The sequence below is a fragment of the Mesoplodon densirostris genome, chromosome 18 (genome assembly GCF_025265405.1).
Source record: "Mesoplodon densirostris isolate mMesDen1 chromosome 18, mMesDen1 primary haplotype, whole genome shotgun sequence".
NCBI lineage: Eukaryota > Metazoa > Chordata > Mammalia > Artiodactyla > Ziphiidae > Mesoplodon > Mesoplodon densirostris.
This window is the reverse complement of record NC_082678.1, coordinates 5,988,842-6,002,363: the sequence shown is the minus strand read 5'-3', so window position 1 is coordinate 6,002,363 and position 13,522 is coordinate 5,988,842. Positions and strand designations below refer to the sequence as shown.

The following is a 13,522-nucleotide window of genomic DNA, read 5'->3' as shown; positions in this document are numbered from 1 at the left end:
AGACTTTGGGAAGTATTTTTTTTTTATTTTTATTTTTTATTTATTTTTATTTTTTTTTTATTTTTGCGGTATGCGGGCCTCTCACTGTTGTGGCCTCTCCCGCTGCGGAGCACAGGCTCCGGATGCGCAGGCCCAGCGGCCATGGCTCACGGGCCCAGCCGCTCCGCGGCATATGGGATCCTCCCAGATCGGGGCACGAACCCGTATCCCCTGCATTGGCAGGCGGACTCTCAACCACTGCGCCACCAGGGAGGCCCTGGGAAGTATTTTTGCCCACCAGCACCAGGACCTCCTGGAGACTGGACCCAGTGCTACACATGTGGGGATTCTCAGAGGAACTCTATCCTCATATCAAAGCATTTGGATTTAATTAACTCAGGTTTATAGGAAAACCTAGCTTGGGCCACGGCAAAGTAATGAAACCTCTGGCATAACTGACGTTTGGGAGAAACTCCCACAGGTAGCAGGATCCTCCCCGAGTGGGGACTGGGAAAGAAAGGACTTGCATTTCAAAGATACAACTTTCCCTGAGGCCATTAAAGGGACTGGGTCTCACATCTGCCACTCACTGCCCTAGAGCAAGGCCTCCTTCTGGGGTGGAAGTGGGGACCCAACGGGCAGAGCAGCCATTCAGGGAAGGCTGGCCAGAGGGTGACGCTTCCAGAGAGAAGAGCCCAGGAGTTGGACACAGTGACCCAGAGGTCAGGCGGTTTGTGGACTGAATTGCACTGAACAGTACCCTCCCTACTTTGTTGGGGAAACTTTTACAATACGATCAAAACAGGGTGTGTCAGGTGATAACTGGGAAAATCATTCACAATAAAAACAATTCTCTTTTTGGGTTTTGTAAATTTTAACCTATGAATGCAATGATCTCAAGTTGGCCAAACAAAAAGTTCCTAAGATCATTTGATATATATCTTCTCAAACAATTGGTCGAGATAAGTTTACTTCCAAATAGTCCTTTTCTTTAGCCATCAATAAGTAACCAGACAGACATACCAACCAGCATCTTGCTGGAATGGAAACAATCAGTGGCTTTGGCTTTAAAAAACCTGGGCTAGAATTCCAATTCTACTACTAACGTGCTGTGTGATTTTGCCAGATAGCCTAACCTCTGTGCATCTCTGTCTCCTTCTCCCCCGTGGAAATGGGGATAAGTCTATCTCCTTCACAGAGTCACTGGGATAGAATGCATGTGAAAATGCCTTTCATGATGCCTGGCATATTGTAAGTGCTTGGTAAATGTTGGTTAAAGAAAATCTGCTTTGCTTTTATATACAGAATGGATAAACAACAGGTCCTACTGTATAGCACAAAGAACTATATACAATATCCTATGATAAATCATAATGGAAAAGAATATAAAAAAGAATGTATATATATGTATAACTGAATCACTTTGCTGTACAGCAGAGATTAACACAACATTGTAAATCAACTATACTTCAATTAAAAAAATATTGATTAAAAAAAAAGAAAATCTGCTTTGGCAACAAGCCCCCTTTGTCTTCTGAATCCGAGTGGGGACAACCCCTCTGGGCTGACCCAGCCTCTGAATGCCCACAGCTGCAATGCCGCCTGCCCCTTGCTGGGGACCTGCCACATTCCTGGCAACATCGGAATCTGCAGGACCTATGGCGAAGGCTCCCTTAACAGCCATGAGAAGGAGACCATGCAGTTCCCGAGTGACCGGCTGGCCAGCTACCTGGAGAAGGTGCGCCACCTGGAGCGGGACAACATGGAGCTGGAGACCCAGACCCAAGAGTCGAGCAAATGCCATGAGGCCACCGTGTGTCTGGACTATCAGAGCCACTTCTGCACTATTGAGGAGCTGCAGCAGAAAGTGAGGTTTGCGATGCTCCCGATCAGAGGTTGGCAAACAACAGTCCCTAGGCCAAATTCAGCCTCCTGCTTGACTTTGTAAATAAAGTTGTATTGGCACACAGCCATGCTCACTCACTGATGTATTGTCTGTGACTGCTTTTGTGCTACCGTGGCAGAGTCGAGTGGTCATGACAGAGATGCGTGGTCTGCAAAGCCTGAAAGATTTACTATCTGGCCCTGTACAGAAAAAGATGACTGACCCTGCACTAAACGTTCAGGGCCTGGATTGGCAGTGGAATCAGCCACAGATAAAATTATTTTTAATTGAAGTATAGTTGACTTACAGTGTTGTGTTTATTTCTGATGAACAGCAAAGTGATTCAGTTATACATATGTATACAAATTCTTTTTTATATTCTTTTCCATTATGGTTTATCCCAGGATATTGAATACAGTTCCCTGTGCTATACAGTAGGACCATGTTTTGTTTACCCAGTCTATATATAATAGTTTGTATCTGCTAACCCCAAACTTGTGGGAAGAGAATCTCTTTCCTTCTTTCTTTCTTTCTTTCTTTTTGCGGTATGTGGGCCTCTCTCCCGTTGCAGAGCACAGGCTCCGGACGCGCAGACTCAACGGCCATGGCTCACGGGCCCAGCCGCTCCAGACCGAGGCACGAACCTGTGTCCCCTGCATCGGCAGGCGGACTCTCAACCACTGCACCACCAGGGAAGCCCAAGAGAATCTCTTGAGTGAAGGTGAATGTGAATGTGAAGAGGATGAGATGTAGGATTTGATTCTCCAGGATTCTGAGTTTACGCTTTCTGAGTTTCAGTGCTTACAATTCCTGAACTGTAGCTGCAAAAACCAGTGCAACCTAAGTTCTGGTGCAGCAAAAGGAGTCAGGGGAGTATGTTCTAATGTCCTTTATGAGCCAGTGTATATCCATTCAGTAATATTGGTCTCTTATGTATATCTGCTGTCCCCTTTGGTTATAATGCAATGCTTCTTAAGAGACTTCATCTTAATTTTGGAGACAGAAAGACAAAGAATATCAGAATAAGGGCCATGACTCCAAAAAAGATGTTAAAAAAAAAAAAAAAAGAAAAAGACTAAGGGCCATGGAGCTATGGCTAGATTCAGAGAAGACCTTTGAGGAGGTTGACCAACCAGTGAAAGGGACTTATTAAGAATGGATCCCACCTTATCTGAAACTGTAATAACCAGCCCATTGCTCTGTGGCTTAGATTCCATATCTTGTTTATACCAGGTTAAGCATCATATCCGGGAAAATAAAATTAAGTCTTTGCTAGATGTTCAGTTTGCTACGACCTTCCATCTCTTGCTTCCTTTGGCTCTAAACCTTCACCTTTTGCCATGCATCCTCTTGCATGTGCCCCTCCTGTACCACACCAGCTTAGCTCACATGTTTGGGAGTTTGTGTTGTCCAAGGGGATGTTGTAGTTTGAACCCAGCCAATGGTGCTTCCTTTGACTGAGGCCATAGATGGCTCTGGGAACAAGCAAATCCCTGGGTGTACTTTCTTTTCCCAGATCCTGTGCATCAAATCTGAGAACAACAAGCTGGTCGTGCAAATAGACGATGCCAAGTTGACTGCTGATGACTTCAGGACTAAGTGAGTTGGGGTACCATGCTTGGGGGAGGGGCCAGATGTCTACCTGGACTTCTCTCTGGTGAGGCACTTGGTATAGGAGATGTAATCGACCAAGATCCCAAACCAACAGTCACAGCAGGAGTAAACAGAGGGCATTAAGCTCAAGGTCTTGAGAAAACACCCCTGGCCACCTGCACGTGTTTAACTTTTATAATTTACAACGTGATTTGGAATGCATCCTCCACTTGATTCTATGTAAGAAGAACCGGGTGAAGTGCGCAGGGCGGTGAAGGCATCTCCTTCGTGAGGACACAGAGGCTCAGAGCCCTGATGGGACTTGCCAGAAGTTGCATGGCTGTCGAGTGGTAGAACCAGAACTTGGCCCCGCATTTCCTACCCCGAGGTCATTTCATACGAAACTCCGCTGCCTTGGTAAAGGATGTGTTTCCACACTGCAGCTCGACCAATTTGTGAGCACTAATAATTCATGACAGAAATCATGGTCCACAGCCTACAGTGGAGGCGTGTGAAGGTCAAAGGGTTTATACTCCTTAGAGGGTCCAACGCAGAAGCAGGGAAGGACATTATATTTTATTGTCTCTCTTCTGGGCACTGTGGAAGCCTCACTCCTCCAGAGCTAAGGAAGATGTTTCCTTTCTCCCATTCTGCCCGTTTGGCTTCTAATCTGGGAGAGAATCCAGGGTCCATCTCAGCTGGGGGCGTGGAAGAGGACGGTTTACAGTGGGCACACCTGGCTGCTCTGTGGCCCCCCCCTTTGGCCATCTGCCCACAAGGGCAGCATTGACCACGGTCCATCCTGGTATCCTCAGTACGGGCCATTCTGCCTGGTTGTCTTAGGCGCTTAGCATTGAATGAGTGGGAATCACCCTGCTGTTTCTGTGAGTGCACGACACAGGAAATGCCAACTCACAACTGGAGGGCAGAGGGAAGGCCAGCAAGTCATGCTGTAGGTTGTGTCCTGGGGCCCCAGGACACATGCTTGGGTGGAAGCTCGTGCCTCGTTGTTAAGCCTTGAAGGGGAGCTCTGGCTTTCCGTGGGACCTCGCCCACTGAAAGGCTCTGGAAGCTGCTATGCTGATGCAGGCAGCACCTCATCCTCAGAGGAGGGCAGGGAAATCGCTGGAGGGGATGGGAAGTGGGAGGTGAGGCTTTGAGTAGAGGGCAGTGGGGGCCCCATGAATGGGACATCCTCCTATGTCCACAGGAAGTCCACGCTCTGAAGTGTCAGCTGGGGGACCAGCTCCGGACGGAGCTGGATGTGGTGCCTGCTGTGGACCTGGGCCGGGTGCTGGAGGAGGTGCGGTGCCAGTACGAGGCCCTGGAGGTAGAGCTGCAGGCTCAGCTCATGCTGGTGAGTTCCTTTGTGGGCATGGAAGACTCAGCTGGGCTCCCACTTCCCATGGGCAATTCCCAGGTTCAGTACATGCCTCACTTAGATACAGACCAGGGACCCAGCTTTAAGCTGACTTCCTCACCTTTGCAAGAACACTCTCTTAGATGGGGACGCAAGAACATTCATGTGGTGAGGGAGGTTCTGCAAATGTCTCCTAAGGTCTACGAGGAAGAGTCACAACGCGTTGCTAGTTGTCACAGCCGAGGACTGGATTTTTCTTGGGGCCTGGCAATGGCTTGGGGTGTCATAGTCTTCCTGAAGAGGCTGAGGAAAGGGTCAATGACTTTTAACCTCTTTCCCTCTTTTTTTTGGTCTGAAGAACTCGCTGTGTGAATCCGGGGCCCGCTTTGGCACTGAGCTGGTCCAGATGCAGTGCCTCATCAGCAACGTGGAGGCTCAGCTGTCAGAGATCCGGGCTGACCTGGAGCGGCAGAGCCAGGAGTACCAGATGCTACTGGACGTCAAGGCCTGGCTGGAGGGTGAGATCGCCACATGTCGGAACCTTCTGGAGATTGAGGACTGTAAGTATGTAGCCTGATGTTGTTTGTGTCAATATCATGTGTAAAAGCAGAGACCTCTTATTAGAAATGACCCAAAAGGAGGGGTGGCATTGCAGACCCCAGCTTTGGGGACACACTTGCTACCCAGTAAGCCTGGTGGGCTGCCTGGACGTAGAGGAGGGTATGCAGGGCCTCTGCAGCTCATGCCGTCCATTTTGTGGCCCATGTTATGCTCCCAGGTGCTAGTCACTCCCACAGGGGCTAAAATACTGAGGGCTCTGTGCATTTAGGTTTTGCTAAATTCTCTCTGGAATATTCTAGGAGCTTCACTCTCAGCATTTAAAAATACTGCACAGGGCGGTGGTACCTATTCTCTCATTTTAGTTCCTCAATAACGCTGTGACAAAGGTAGGACAGATAGTACACCCCTGTGCGCAATAAGGAACAGGATCAGGGGCTGTGTTTAAATGAAGACAGTGGTCGGCCTTGGCCTGCTCCTGTTCCGCCAGCCTTTCTGCCTTTCCTCCGTGTTCCTTTCCACGTGGGAGAGGACACCGGCTTTGCACACAGGCGCTCTCAGCTCTGGCCGCAGCCTCACTGTGAACTCGGGGCAAGTCACTCCCCTCTCTAGGCCTAGAGGGACCTCTACCGTCCTAAGCCCCCTTTTCTCTTCCAATTCTAAAGCGCCTATTTATTCTGGATTTTCATGCACTTCTCACGCCAACATTTAAGCACCTTTTTTTCTTCTGCAGGCTCCCCTGCAACATGTGCGCGACCCTAGGCTCCAGCACCTGTGCGGCCCCTGCAGCCTGTACCCCCTGCTCTCCCTACCTTTTCGGGCCTTCTCGGGCCTCCTGTGGGCCTTGCTCATCGCCTCGATGCTGAATTACTCCTCGGCCAGAGATGCCAGAAAATGGGAAATGTCTGTAGCCCCTTGGCTCCATCCCCCAGTCCTGCCATCGGAGGCCTTTCTTCCCCAGCCAGCCTGGGGGAGACTGAAGCCAGGCAGTGCTTCTCTGTTGATGGGCTTTCCAGCCCAGCAGCTCAGCCCGGCCCCTGGATTTGTGCTTCCTCTCTTCAGGATGTCCTGACTGCTCCATTTTCCCTCTTCTGCTGCCTCCTGATCTCTCTGGGATGGGGCGGGTAACCTCGCTTTTATTTCGCTAATAAACTTTACTTCTGCAGCATATGGAGTCCAGTGCCCGCTGGTCTGTTTCTCCATCCCATGCTGAGAGTGATGCAACCATTCCTGTAGGAGCAGGGGTTGTGGCTCACTCACCAGAGTGGTCCTGGAAGATGGCAAAGCCAGTGAGGACCGTGGTTAAAAGTGGAACTGCAGCAAAATGGCACAGATGAGGGATACCCAGCTCTTGACCTGACCAAGCCTGTTTAGAGCCAGATTCACAGAGCTTTTAAAATACAGACTCGTTCAGACTAAATAAAGTCCCCCTTTAATTTGGATGAAGCCATCGCAAGGCACCGTGTTGGGGCTTTATAGACATGGTGACACAGGGTCCCACAAAAACCCTGCAAAGAGGGAGCGGCTGTTACTATTTTCAGCTGGTAGCTGAATCAAGGTTGAACTCCAGTTTCTTTGAAGTAGATCCAAAGCCCATACTTTGAAGGGGCAAAAAATTAAACATGAGAAGGTTTAGGGTGGTTGTTCTAAAAGTGTGGTCCTCCATCCAGTAGTACCAGCATCCCCTGGGAACATGTTGGAAATGCAAATTCTTGGGCCCCACCCCAGACTTTCTTAATAAGCAGTCTGTTTCATCGAGGCTTCCAGGTGATTCCATGCACACTCAAGTTTAAGAATCACCGCGTAAGGGGGGTTTATTTGTGAAGTAAGATCCCGACTGGCCAGACCCACTGCAGAAGGGATGGGCCTTACTTTCCGATCTCATGGGTGAGGAACTCTTGATCCCATTGAGATAGCGCTGAACATGTTAAATGATGGTAATTGCTGAGCCAGTGACACCATCAGTCTAGAAAAGGCCAATCAAACTCACCCACCCAAAGCTCCCCCACAGGCTCCACTGGCAAGTCCTTCGGGCAGCTGCCCAGCTTGGAACTTGCAGTCAATAGCCACATGAACCAGAAGTTCCATATTTAGGCAGCCATGGATGAGAACAGCATGTCTTCAGAAACCAGCATTAGAGCTAACCAAGCAGTAAGTTCCCCATCACTGGAGGCATTCAAGGAGGGCCTTTATAACCACCCGGTGGGGACGTTGAGCAGGTCGCTCAGGCAGCTGATGGAGCTGGATAAGATGGCTGCAGGGGTCTTCTAGCCTCTAAATTTGATGACTCCCTTCTTTCTAGGTCTTATTAATCAGTGAAGCTCTAAGTGGAGCTAACACACTGACTCCACAGCTCGTTCTTGTCTTCCTTCTCTACTCTGTGAACTCTCTGAATCAGAGTAGCTTGCTGAGAAATTTACAAAGTCCAGCTGATGGTTGTTGAGTCCAGCCCGTCCTGATGCGGGAGTGACAACAGTCCCAAGTCCCAGGGGTGGAGAGAGCTTAAGCCAGGCCTTGGTTGCTGTACCTCCAACTGCTCTCAAGCCCAGAATCCCACCTGTTGGCCACCATCTGTGTAGACAGAACTGATTTGCTTGATGAAGAGCCATCAAGACTTCCATCGTAGGAAGCTCTGGAAGGTCAGAGGCTGTCTACCCTTTCCTCCCTTCCCCTCCACTGCGCTTCTGCTCTTTTTCCCAAGCGTAAAGGTGTCTGGGTACAGGTGATGCATCCCTAAGGTACTTACCCAAGAGTAGGTCTCAATAAGAAAGAGCAATCTTGATCAGTGTTAATTTAGCACCTGGCCCAAACACCTTCCCCTCTTCCTTTGTACTTCAACAGCTCCTTTCATCCAACAAGTTCAAAGCTGTCTAACAAAATAAAGCCACTTATCCTTGCACCACCATGTTCTTCCCATGTAAGGACAGGGAGAGAAGGTGAGTCATTCGGTGATGGAGGGATTCTTCTGGTGACATGAAGTGAGTCAGTGGGGCCCCAAGATGATTGACCTGTGTTTCTTAAGTTCATATCCAATGCCCTGACTGTCATCTATAATTAAAATATTAGCTTTGATGAGACATTGTTTGTGTGTGTGTGCATGTATGTGTGAAGTGGTTTGGGTTCCGGGGAAGAAATGCTGGGTAAAGGGGATGATTATGCTTGGGGAGGTGTGAAGAGCTTCCCTAGAAACCAAACAATCCATCATCACCATCATCACTACCATCACCGCCACCACAATTATCCTTTTCATCATCATCACCATCATCGTCAACATCACCACCATCAGCATCATGTAGCTTCATCATCATTGTCATGGACGCTCACACTCATTGAGCTCTTACTATGAGCCAGGCACTGATCTAAGTTAGGGATAAGTTTATATACATATACTCATTTAATCTTTACAGCAATCCGATGAAGCCAATGTTATTGTTATCTCCATTTTGCAGATGAGGAATCAAGGCTCAGAAAAGTTAAGTAACGTGCCCCGTTCACACAGCTACTAGATGGGGAAGCCAGGGTTCAGATCCAGGTAGTCTGCCTCTAGCACCTGTTCTTTCAACCATTGTGCTTTACAGAGGCCAAGTCTCAGACTGTGTCAGTAGGATGAGAGAACCCTAATCACGCCAACGTTTTGATTCTTTTTCCTTGCACGAAATAAGAGAGTGTTTATGCTAGAGAATTCTTTCATGTCTGAGAATTTATGCCATAAAGGGTGGTGCAGAGAATGAATGTTCTGGGCTTCCCTGGTGGCGCAGTGGTTGAGAGTCCGCCTGCCAATGCAGGGGACACGGGTTCGTGCCCTGGTCTGGGAAGATCCCACATGCCACGGAGCGGCTGGGCCCGTGAGCCGTGGCCGCTGAGCCTGTGCGTCTGGAGCCTGTGCTCCGCAACGGGAGAGGCCACAACAGTGAGAGGCCCGCGTAACGCCAAAAAAATAATAATAATAAAAATAAAATAAAGGAACAAGTCTTTAAAAAAAAAAAAGAATGAATGTTCTATGGTATCTGAAAATAGCATGAGGACCCTGGCAATTAAAAACAAATCTCAATAATATTATATTTTATTTATTTATTTTTAACATCTTTATTGGAGTATAATTGCTTTACAATGTTGTCTTAGTTTCTGCTGTATAACAAAGTGAATCAGCTATATGCATACGTATATCCCCATATCCCCTCCCTCTTGAGCCTCCTTCCCACCCTCCTTATCCCACCCCTCTAGGTGGTCACAAAGCACTGAGCTGATCTCCCTGTGCTATGCGGCTGCTTCCCACTATCTATTTTACGTTTGGTAGTGTATATATGTCAATGGGGCCTGGCAATTTTAATGGTGGGGAATCACCAAAGAAGGCCAGTCCACCCTCTGTCATTACTATGACCACTTTGTCCATTGAGGAAGAGAAGAAGAGAAATAGTCAGAACCCCTTATGTGTGTTCATCATTTCACCATTTACAAAGCCCTTTCATACGTGTTATCCAATTTGAGCCCCTCACCCCCAAACCCTGAGAGAGACAGAATAGACTTCACAATCTCCATTTTGCAGCGGAAAAAGTTCAAGCTTAGGGAGGTGAAATGAACACCGCCCCCCCCAAACCCCGCCCAGTCTCACAGCTGGTCTCACTCAAGCCCAAGTCTTCTCCTTCCAGCCTGTTGTCCTTTACTTGTACCAAACTGCTAAGGACTTTGCTGGATAAAACTTCCCATTCAGACCCGCTCTCCAAGGCTGGCGTGAGGTAGTTGAGACGGATTTTGCAGGGCCCGGGAATCTCCCCAAGGATAATCTTTCTTGTGTTTCCTCCCACCCTGCGATGTCCTCCTCACCCAACCACATTGCAGGCTGAGCTTCTGGCCTTTGGTTATCTCCTGGCCTTCCTCAGCGGAGGCACCCCCTTTAGGCTAGTTTTTGTACCCAAATCTCCCTTATCTCCCTGACCCCTTCTCCCACCCCTGGTTTTCGGACATCCTAAACATGTACCTTGGTCATTCACATTGGCTCCAAGGCCCTCCACCAAGATCCCTCTACCCCCATTAGCTCTCTCTGATCCTGAGGGTGGAGGACTGTGTCTACTCACCAGCAGGGTCACGTGTCACCTCCATTTCTCTCCACTAGTCTCATTCCCTTTTCTAGAAAGAGGAAACTCTTTCACTTGCTTGACTTAACATTGCCTCTTTTCTTTCTGCTGCCCCACACCCCAACCCTGGAAGCCTCCTTCACCTGCTTTGAAACTCATCTTAACGACCACAGATCCTATGGGGATGCTGCAGGGTCACCACCCTGTGGACTCCAAAGTAGCAAGAACCAGTATCAAAAGAGCTCATTACCAGGTTTGGTTGAAGAAAAGATTCTTAGAGGGATTAGGATTCTAATGAGATCAGTTGTTTGAATCCTACCTCTGAGTCACCTAGAGAGTGGTATCACGAATAAATCTCCTTTGGGGGACAGGGAGATGATCTGAAATGGCCTCATCCCTCACCTCCTGGCTGAGAATCATGAACTGGGTTGAAATGGCCTGACTGGAGTTTGGGGCAGGGATGGGTGTGGGAAAAGTGGGAGCGGGGAAGGAAGGAATTATTTTTCTTCAGAGGGGAGGTGAAGGGCTCAATTATATTACTTTGCGTTAGAGTTGGTCCACAGGGCTGTCTGCTCAGCAAGACTGAGAGCATGTCATCTTCCTCTCCCCCAACCGGCATCCCCCTCCCCCCCCACCCCATCCCCCATCCTGCTGTCCTGGAACTATGCCAGGTGCTTGGTAGAAATTCAACAAATGGTTGCTGCCCTTAATGTCATATATACAGTTTTCTAATTACATTAAATACAAACATATTTCCAAACGTCCATCTCACACTTTTAAATATCTCACTTCCTTATCTTCTTGTTATTTCTCATATATTTTGGAGACCCATTTTAGCCTGAGTTGTTCATAAACATATAATCTACTAAGGAAGCTGTGATTCTTCTGTTTCAATTTTGTCCCATGCCCAGCATAGAGGAGTTGCTCATTAGATGTATTTTGAAAAAACTGAACTAAATAAAAAAGTGGATTTGATAGTCCCTTGTCTGCTCAGTTTCTCTTTGAATGACTCAAATTTGCAAATTTCAACTAAGGAATCAAGGGAGTACATGAAGTCTACTCTTAATATGTGTGAGGCCATGGAGACCTTATAACCCCATGGTCCCATCTTCCCCACTAATTCAAGAAGCAAATTGACTCAAGCCTATTGATAGTTTGAAAACATTGCAAGAAAGAAGCTAGATTTACAAGGGATGGTAGCATTATGTTTACTTACCAGCCATTTCATCTGCTGTCTTGCTCCTGAATTCTTGGGCCATTCACCTTCTGCAGGGAAAAAAAGGAATCTCCAGGAGAAGCCGGCAGGTGACATGTGTAACCTGTTCTTTGCTGCATCTTCTATGTGGTTGCAGATTGGCCGTGACCTGAAGCCGTGCTGGCCAGACTACCCCTGTTCCTTTCTTCCTTTCTCCTCCCCACAGTCTTATCATTCAGGAACAGGTAGCAGTGCCCCTTTTTGACATTTTGCAGCCTGGGTGTAGACAGCAGTGCATTTCTAAGCCACGAACAAATCTCAGACTGGATTGTGGAGGTAATGCTCTGGTCTGGACATCTTGGAACAATGTCATTTCTGCCTGAGGCCTCAGAAGCTGTGGTCCCTTGTCTGTAGATCTTTTCTGAGTCTTCATTTACATCTTGCAGGACAATCAGCAGGGTGAACCACTCTTCTGTGCATCTATTCAGGTTGTCTTGGCTACTTCTCAGCTTTCCACCCTGCAGGTTCCCTCACTTGAAGATGGGCTAGCTTTATCTGATCAGCATGGCCTGGCGTGGTTCTGAGGATTCCTTCCAGGTTTCTTCCTTGCCTCTTCTTTGTATTCTTATCTCTCTTATTAAACACACCTCTCCCTGTTTCCATCTCTCCCCATTTCTCTGCTCTCTCTGCATTGTATGCAAAGTCTCTTTTTGCTTTTTTGTCAACCCAATCCTTGAATCTTCTCATACTTAGAACCTAAACATTCTCCTTTGCTTAAAGCCTCCATGTTGCTACACTGGCCAATCAGTAGATAAGACCGAAGAGCTTGGAGGACGCTGCTGGTATTTAGTTCTGTGCTCCCTGGGTGGGGAGGAAGGCAGGACTGCGGAAACAGCGACTTGCTGGAAAGCCAGTGCTTTGGAGCAGGCCGACAAGAGTTGGGAAGCAGGAGGCCTGTGCTGTTCCCTAGGAGCAAATGTCCATCAGTCTGATTCACAGGGTTTTCCATTTGTCCCAAGCCCGGATGAGTGAGACAGGAGCTCCTAGCCTCGTGTCCTTTCTCCGGGAAGTCTCAGTGATGCCTGCCCACCTATTTCTCCCCCTTTAATTGCCTTGGAGGAAAACAAAGAGATTTTGATTTTATTATAAGTCTGGAGCTTTTGGTCTGAATGGTGTTATAATAAGCAGCAATAATGGTGTTGGAGAGGGTGGATGAGGGACCTTTCATCCAAGACTTAAACAGAGCACCACGTGAATACTATCATGAAACTTGATGGGGAGAAGGACTCCAATAAGTTGTCAATAAAACTGCCTATGGCAGGCAGCCAAAGCAGCAGCGGAGTTTGGGGTGCGGCTCCCCAGGGTGCAGGTGGTACCTGGTGGTGCCTATAATTGTGCAACTTCTGTATGTTCAGAACTTTGGTCACCCCTTCCTCAGACCTTCTGGTGCCTTCCTTCACCTCCCAGATCAACCCTAAATAACTCCAAGCTTGCCTTGCAAAATCCCCTGCCTAAGCCATGTCTCCTCATTGTCTCTCCAGGGCGCCCAGGTCCTTGGATTCAATGACATGACCCCCACCCCGCCCCACCCCTTGGTATTTTTCAACCTTTGGTTCTTAAACCAGATTGCATGGAACACAGTAAGGCTGATGGTGGGAGCCTAGGAGAGGATACGGGGCATCTTCCTGGTGTGTCGATTATACTGGGAGGATTGGGCAAAATGTTATAAAGTCTAACTGGGAATTTTAAAACATTTTATGTTAAAGCCAACACGATATTTTTGTGCTTGAGGAGGCTCCTTTGGGCTATATCCTGACTTTTCCAGTTACCACTCACTTTGTCCTAATGCTGTGGATACCTCATTGGAAAAGTTTGGC

General features: G+C 48.1%; 1 protein-coding gene across 1 annotated transcript; it reads left to right on the top strand.

Moving 5' to 3' along the window:
- Positions 1-1,517: 1,517 nt before the first annotated feature.
- Positions 1,518-7,469, top strand: LOC132478517 (keratin, type I cuticular Ha8-like; the record flags this gene model as incomplete). Its single annotated transcript, XM_060081696.1, is given in 9 exon segments — positions 1,518-1,563; positions 1,566-1,846; positions 3,381-3,463; positions 4,237-4,262; positions 4,520-4,605; positions 4,668-4,814; positions 5,176-5,381; positions 6,109-6,167; positions 7,387-7,469. Coding segments are annotated over 9 exon segments (1,017 nt in total), but the record flags the coding sequence as incomplete, so codon positions are not given.
- Positions 7,470-13,522: the final 6,053 nt, after the last annotated feature.